This window comes from Psittacula echo (genome assembly GCF_963264785.1).
Source record: "Psittacula echo genome assembly, chromosome: 5".
In the NCBI taxonomy this organism is placed as follows: Eukaryota; Metazoa; Chordata; class Aves; order Psittaciformes; family Psittacidae; genus Psittacula; species Psittacula echo.
Window position 1 is genome coordinate 81552877 of NC_137739.1, and position 8102 is coordinate 81560978.

General features: G+C 43.1%; 1 protein-coding gene across 4 annotated transcripts in view; it reads right to left on the reverse strand.

The window, feature by feature from the left end:
* CAPN3 (calpain 3) overlaps positions 1-5699 on the reverse strand; it is a gene marked incomplete at its 5' end in the record, with an annotated part of 28417 nt that extends 22718 nt beyond the window's left edge. For all 4 annotated transcript variants that reach the window (XM_080618717.1, XM_080618715.1, XM_080618718.1 and 1 more), the window contains one exon: positions 5406-5699. In XM_080618717.1, coding sequence (XP_080474843.1) covers positions 5406-5699 — 294 coding nt within the window. The remainder of the gene's footprint in view (positions 1-5405) is intronic.
* Between the last annotated feature and the right edge of the window lie 2403 nt (positions 5700-8102).

An 8102-nucleotide genomic window follows, 5' to 3' on the forward strand; every position in this document is an offset into this window, starting at 1 on the left:
ATTGTCCTGTTATTTTGGGCCTTGGTCAGCTGTCCTGGGGTGCAGTGCTGTCAAGGCAGCTGTTTGAGATGCCTTCATGCTTTCCTCCACCCACCTGCTTTGTTGAAAATACTCTTCCTCACATTGCTGTGGTGCTCTCCTGAAAACTAGCTGTTACATGCCAAGTTTATGGATTGCTTTTTTTCAACTGCTATTACTGTATTTTGGCTTGATCCTGCTCTTACGGAAGTAACAAGCTCTGAAATCCAGCATGCTGTGTTTCAGATGAAGGTAGTTAGATGGCGACTGCTTCCGAATATTAAGTGTACAGCAATGATTGTTCCTCAGAGCCATTTATTACATCCTGATCTTGTTTGCTTTGGAAGGTGGTGGCAAAAGAATGCAAAAGAGGGAATCCTGCAATTGCCATATGGGCTGATCTAGCTATGACAGAACACTTTTCTTGCATTTCTTTATGGTAGCCAGGTGTGCTTGGTGCACTGTGGATATGTTTTTAATGTTGTATGTTACTCTACATCAGCTGTGTTAACAGTGCTGAGTACAGCTGAAGTTACAGTGAGAAGTTTCAAGGTCTTCCAAGACTGATGAAAAGTACTCAGCAGCATGAGACAACCTGTTCTTCAAGATGCAAGTGGCAGGTCTGTCCTTCCGGTCTTCCTGGCTGAGCAAGGGATTGCTCTTCATCTCTTAGGTCAAGTTATCATTGAGGAATCCCAATAGGCTGTGCTTCACTGATGCAATGATTCATCTAGAAGTAGCCTCCTTTGATCTGAGTGCCTCAGACTGCCTTGGTGCTACCCAAAGGACCTTTTTGTTCACTAGGTTGATTTGGTTTGGGTTGTAATTTCATTACAAAAAGTCAAAGTTATAGTAGGGGAGACAGACAATCGTAAAGGAAAACGCATTGGAAGTGCATGCATTTCTGGGAAGGGAGTATTTATGAGTCAGTTGGAAGGGAGCACTGGAAAATGCAGAGGCAGCATACAACTAAAAATGGCATTTGACCTTTGTTATATTTTCATTAGGTTTTCCTCTGTGTCAGGAAAAATCCTTCAGTCAACTTACACTGTTGGCAGCAAAAGGCATTTATTCCTTAAAAACTGCTGTTGCTGAACTATGGCATTCTACAAAAATTCCCCAAACTGATCCTGTCAAGTAGAGGAAGCATCTTCTTTAGCCTGCCTAAGACAATCTGTAGCCTCATGCTTCTCCCTTGGCCTCTGATGGTCTAGACCATGCTATTAAATGGCTGTGCTGCACAGTTCAAGGCAGAGCAAGACAATGTCAGACGTTAAGCTGGTTTTAGAGTCTGAGCTGGATGCCCTCATCTGATAGTCCTGGCTTGGTGGCACTAAATGCCATTTTTTGCTGTGTGATACTGCCTGCAGAGGCACACATTTGTGATTACTACACTCAAACAGCTTCACACCTGTGCAGCAGATGATGTAAGTAATTTTCCTTCTAAGCAAAATCTGATAGTCTACTGACTTGATTTTATTTGTGTTTGTTATGCAAAGGTAGTTCCTGCTGGTTTTCTTGGCTACACTGAAGATCACCATAGAGAAGTCATTGAATCTGGCAGTTGATGCTGTGACCTCCTGGCTGTGATCAAGGAGAATGACTGTGGTGCATTTGAAAGCACAGTGTCACGGCAGAACCTTCCTATTTATGTCCTAGTGTCATCAGATCCAAACAGGACTGCAGCAGGACCTCTCCATACTCTGCATTATGTTATAACACAGGCTTTTTCTCAAAGGCTGGTGACCCTGTCACTGCTCTCAGCTAAGAGAAGCTCCCACAGGCAGCATAAGTGCAGGAGGCTGAGCCTGTTAGGAAAACTGATCACAGCCTAATGAAAACCACATCACTGAGCTGGATATAACCTGGTTCAGGTGAGAATGGCTCTTCGGGCTTCTCTTACCTTCCATGGCTGAATGAATGATTTAATATTATTTAATATAATATTCATATTTAATATTTAGTATTATAATTAACATTATTAACTCCCACCCACATACCTAACCCATACTCATGCATGTTTTTGTTCATAGCCTGAACAGAAACACTGGAAGGATCCTGCAGTCTTTACTCAGGGAAACTTTCAGGCCTGTCTCTTGGCTTTTGCTCTTTTTGTCTGCTCCGTGCATTCATGTCATGGCATGGCAGTCGCTAGCTGGGTAGAATTACAGGGCCTTCTTGCTGCCCACATGCCAAGGTTCAGAGCTGCGTTGCGTGGCAGCCATCTCTCTGTTGGCAAGGCACAAGAACAGTCCTTGTGCCCTCACAGCAGCAGAGGCCAATCGTTCTGAGGTGGCTGAGGAGGACCTGACCTCTGGATAGCACTGACTGCAAAGGGAAGAGCATGTAGAGCCAGATGCAAGAACTCTGGGGCTGGATGCTGGACACCTCTCACCACCTCAGTAATGAATTACAGGAGCCCCAGGGAAAAGGTCAGGTCACAGCACGGCCATTGGCAGGGGAAGTGGAGAGAACCCTGGTCTTGCCAGCGCACACGTGGAGTAGGAGCTGAGGGGATCTCAGGGGACCATCCATGTGGCTGATGTGCTGTGGAGTCCTTGTAAATCCCAGGGGCATGAGCGGACCCACAGACTTTCAGTGTGTCAGCACAGAATGCTGAAAGCTACAGCGAAGAACATCTATTCAGCTGAGCAATGGCACTGTCATCAGTGCTTGGCTATAGTGTCGGTAACCAGCAAAAACATGCCTTTTAGATGGACTTTGTGATTCTTGAAATAATCCTTGGAGCTTCTGGAAAAACTGGTACTCAACAATCCCATGTGGATTCATGTCATTGCAGGTAATGCTCATTTAAGGCCATCATTAAGCTTTCATGAATACTATATTCTCATACATTTGTCTCATGTGGCAGGGCGGAGGTTGGGTACAAATCCATTAGGTGGCACGACTAAAGTGACTCAGGAGGCCAGAAGCAGTCAGGATCAGGTTGCCTATTTCCCAGCTCTCTTGTTGTAAACGAGATCTTGGAGCACATTGATGACATTTATTTGCTATTTCTGGGGGTATGTGGCACCTACAATATGTGATAGAAATCAGGGAATGGATCTAGAGTGAAGCCAGTATTAGGATATTCTCTCAGGACTTCTGAGCTATCTGATATTTTGTTTTGTTTTAGAACACATTATCAAGTTTGAGCAAATTCAAGTTTCACCTGAATTTCAAAGTGATTAAAAATTACCACTTTATAAGTCTATAGTTTGTAAGCTAGTTGCTTTCTTTCCCCAAGAAATGCCATTGCAATTTAGTAACAGAAGTTGTCCATCTTCACAGACTATTACAAAATGTGGCCATGCCATTGAATCTCTACATTTGGTGCTTGAATGATTGCTTTAATCTCTTAGCAAAATACTTTTTAGCCCAGTATTACTACTTCATATTCATTTGACTTTACAATGTTCTGTTAATGTGTGTATTATTATATTATTGATGTATATAATATTATCAGACAAGTCCTCCTACCAGTGCTATAGAACATATAGCTTCAAAGTCCAGTGAAGCGAAGTCCTGGGTCAATCTGATGTCAGTGGTATAGATGACAAGGTAGGGGACACCTTATAAAAGGAGAAGGTGTTATTTATGAGTCTCTTCCCTGTAGGGACCTGCTGGGTACAGCAGTGACCCAAATTACAGGGTTTATTTTAAACCAGACACATTTGCAGAAGGCAGAGGCATCTCTATGGATCAGGTCCGCTGTGTCCCCAGCGGGTCAGCCATCACTATCAGGGTCTGGGCTGAGTGGATCCATGATCCTACAGCATGCCAGTAGGCACAAATTTCAGTGCTCTGGATGTCCTGCCTCCGCTCTACCTGCAGCCGGCACCACAGATACATCAGATGACCGAATACTTATATCGAAAGAACATAGATAGCTTTAGGTTTGTTGTTTAGGTGGTGTTTTGAGCCTTACAGTCCCCAGCTTGTTGTTGCTCCATGAATAAGTATAGAGCTTCCAAACTTGTTTGTTACCGAGTGGCTTCAAGTCTTTGGGATAGAGACCCTGAAGTCTGAACATTCCCAAAACCAAACCCTTGGTCTGTGCATGCTCAGTTATAATAGTGTGAGGTTACATGGTGCTTTTTTAATGTTTTGATGCTTTCTCATATACATGCCTGCAGCTTGTCTCCCCATCTGGCACTCTTCCACTGTACTGCTACATTACTTCACTTTGTAGAGAAAGGGGGAGTCTCATCCCTTTGAGATGATTCACTTGTGGCTGCATTTAACTCATTCACACACATTTCCAGGGGTTGATGCAGCAATTGTGATGATGAAGGAATTACAAAGCACATAGACACAGGACGTGGCAGATGAGGAACTCATGTTGCTCCCTCCACATTGCTCACATTGTTGTGACAGCAGCACGTGGCCTTCCTCTGCATCTGTAACAGCTACCCACAGGAGCTCTGGGTATTCAGTTACACTCCTGTGGTTAGTTTTATCTATCAGGTTTACCAGCACTGACTTTGCCATTGAAGCACAGATTTGGGCGTTGGGAAGTACGGCATAGCTAGAGGAGGTACTCAAAAATTGCCAGAGAAAGGGAGCTGGGGAAGCTCCTCAGAACCACATCCTTGCTGCTGGAAGGGGAAGACAGTGTACTGGGAGCTGCTGCACTGGGGAGGAGCAGCTGCCCAGCGCGAGTGACAGGGAGAGAGGGTAACTCCTCCTGCGGTAGGACAGGGAATCAATTGAGAATTGGGGAGTTATTCCTCTGCCTGTGAGAGACACTCAGGGTGGGAAAGAAGAGGAAGGCTGGCTGTGAAATGCCCACAAGATAGGAAAGAGAGATGGCATTATTAGACAGGAGTGGGTCCTCGTAGTGATTACAACACCCACATCCCTGATAAGTGGATAATATGCTAAACAACCTTTGCAAGTCAGCTAAGCAATGTTGAGAGCAAATAACTGAATAATAGCACGTTTCAGACCATAACCTGTCCTTTTGTTTTCACAGATTAGGAAAACAGCAGAATACTAAAGTACATTTTTAGGAGAAATAAGGTAGTGTTTAAAAATTAAGCTTCAGCAAACCAAATAACTTGTTGCAGAATGATGAGAGTTTTTCTTTGGTAGTTTCAGACAAGAAAATCCCTAGCAAATCATGCAAGAAGAAAATTGTATTTCACATTTCCTTTTCTATATATTTCATTCCATCTCTTACTTCAGTTTAGTTTATTGTATTTTAGTCATCATACACACAGTCTTTGAGCCTCCGCAGCCCTAGCTAATTATCTTCCAGGAGAGCCCTAAGGAAATACATTTCCAACTTATTGTCCCTGTCCCCCTGACACACACTTTTTTGCCAAAATGTAAGCTCAAGGTGAGTACTTAAATTTAACAAAAGTAAAAGGCAACATGTTACTTACACGTGGTCTTTTCCATTCGAACTTGATGGGGACTTTCTGGCTATAGAAAAGGGAGGACTCATTTGGTGGGAAATCAGGATCTTCATAGAGAATGTTTTTCTCCAGGCACTTCTTGTGAAGCTCTTCATAGGTCTTCTCCTTTACTCTGATAATGGGCTGATTGCGACTTATAATGGCAGAATAAATCCCTCCTGTGCCCCCACCCGCACCTTCAGTTGTAGTAGCACTAACAGCGCTGGGAACTGACCCAGCAGCTGTCTGCTGAGCCACCGCTGCATTGATGGCGGACGGCATGGAAACCAGGCTTAAAGCAAGTGTTGAAAGAAAGCAAGATCCGGCAAACTGGCAGGAAATTTGAGAAAAAAGGAAGTTGCTGAGCAAACCACTTTTTCTATCTGTTTAAAGTCTCCAAGTCAAATTTGCAAGCAGCGAAATTCCATGTGGTTGAGCATATTGTGCCTCCTCTTGAAGGGCAGGATTTTGTCATCAGAAATCAGAATTTATTCCTTGATGTAGAATGAGATAATCTGTTGGCTAACTCCTGTGCCTGGGTTGTCCTATCTACAGCATGTGTGTGCGAGTGTCCAGAAGGGACAAGCTTTAACCCGTGCAATCTAAATATAACTAGAGGCAAAGAGTGAGAGGGAGGGCAAGCGAGAGGGAGGGGGTTAGTGAGATGGTGTCAGTCTTCTGTGTAGCTTGTGCCAAGCCCAGGCACGTCCTGGGGCAGGCTCTGTGTGCAGGCTGACTCCTGGTTCAAGCAACTCATCTTCTTCTTATGCAGAGAGAACAGTGAAACTAGAAGCTGAACTCCTGCTGCTTTGGGAGCATGCTGATGAAGTACTGCCAGCCAATAAACTAGTCGTGACCCTCCTGAAGGAACTGTTGTATTTGACTTGTTTCTACCCTTCGCTGCAGAAAACAATAACATAGTAATTATATCCTGTCAGATATATAGAAATTTTTACTAGCAGAGAAGTTGTGGCTGCCCCATCCCTGGAAGTGTTCACGGCCAGGTTGGACAGGGCTTTGAGCAACCTGGTCTAGCGAGAGGTGTCCCTGCCTGTGGCAGGTGGTTTGGAACTCGATGATCTGTATGGTCCCTTCCAACCGAAACCATTCTAGGATTATCTGAAGATAAACTCCTAATTGTGAAAATGTAGATATTTGATCCTACTTAAGGCAGGCCAGTACCTGCCAGCTGGGCTTGGCTTCTCTAGAGAGCAGCTCACCAGCACTAAGATTCACCTACCTCCCATGTAAAAGGCATCCTTTCATACAGGAGCAGAAAAGTTTATACAGGGCCCAGTGTGGAAACTGGGTCATTTTCTGTGTGCTAGGATATCCCGATCTTAGAAGAGATGTCTGACTTTGCACATTTAATCTGTCACACAACAGTGGGATGAGGGACAAATTCAGAGTCTCAGTGAAATAAAAATTAAACACATGTTCCTCTTCTCTGTAACTCAGTTCTTTAAAAGGTGACATTGTTTATGTGTGAAGAAAAGCCTCCTAACAGCTTGATTTCACTTTGATTGGGAAGTTCTTAAATCACACGATGACATCAGTGTTATTTTTGCCTGATGCCACTAGTCTCTGGCTCATGTACACATTGCTGACATTCTGCCCTAGTACTATGGTGTTTTCCAAAGCACCGATTCCCCTTTCTTTCTCAGATATTTACTTGGCTTAGGCATTTAAAATCAAGAGCACAATGGAAAATCTCTACAGCTCATTAAAAAAACTCCACTAGGGGAACTTATAAAAATGGCAATATAGTTGGCAAGCTTGACTAACCTCTAGGAATACTAATCCTCAGTCTCCTAACAATGGCCTAAATCCTTCTCTTTTTATCATGAATGCAAGCCTTCTTGCCCCAACAGGGCTATCAGAAGGGATGGATTCAATTGTTCCTGGAAATAAGAAAGCAATTGCTTCAGGGTGGGTTGCCCCAATGCAGAATTGATGACTTCCTCAGTACGTTGTATTTGACATTACTTTGCAGAACAGCTTGGCAGAGCCATGTGTCACACTTTCCAGGATATTTCAGGAGCAATACAAGTAGTGAGATCCAAGGACCTCCTGCTGCACAGCTTCAGAAAAAATGCTCATTTTGGAGCCTGTGCATATGTTCTTTCTTTCATATTCTTCCTTCTTGCCCAATAAAAAAATTCATTTATTACCCCTTGTACACAGAGCTCTGTTTTGGGAAGAATAGCAAAACACACCCTTTACCCTTATGAATTAAACTACCTTTTGCAGCTAAATTTGTTTAAAGCAGAAGTATCCCAATAGGTGACCTGTTCAGACAGAGCAAAAGTGAGCGACATGCATGATAATATTTCTACTAAAATGTTTTGAAGTTTTATCTCCAGTTGTTTTCACCAATTGAATTATTTTTTTTGGTAAAGCTATTCTATACATTTATTTCTTGATTTATAGTATAAATATGTGGAAAAGGATATGAGTTGCTACAAATATCAACATAAATCGTATTCTTTGGAATTTATTTCCTTGGGTCTAAAGACACAACTACTTAAAATTTTCAGCAACCAATTCCTATTGAAATCCGTAGAAGTTAGGCACTTCATACCACTGAAAATTTGACCCACTACTTACTGTAGTGCAGGTATCACACTGAAAGCCCAAGTATAAAAGAATAGTCATTCACTTTAACCAGATACGCTTAGAAGAACA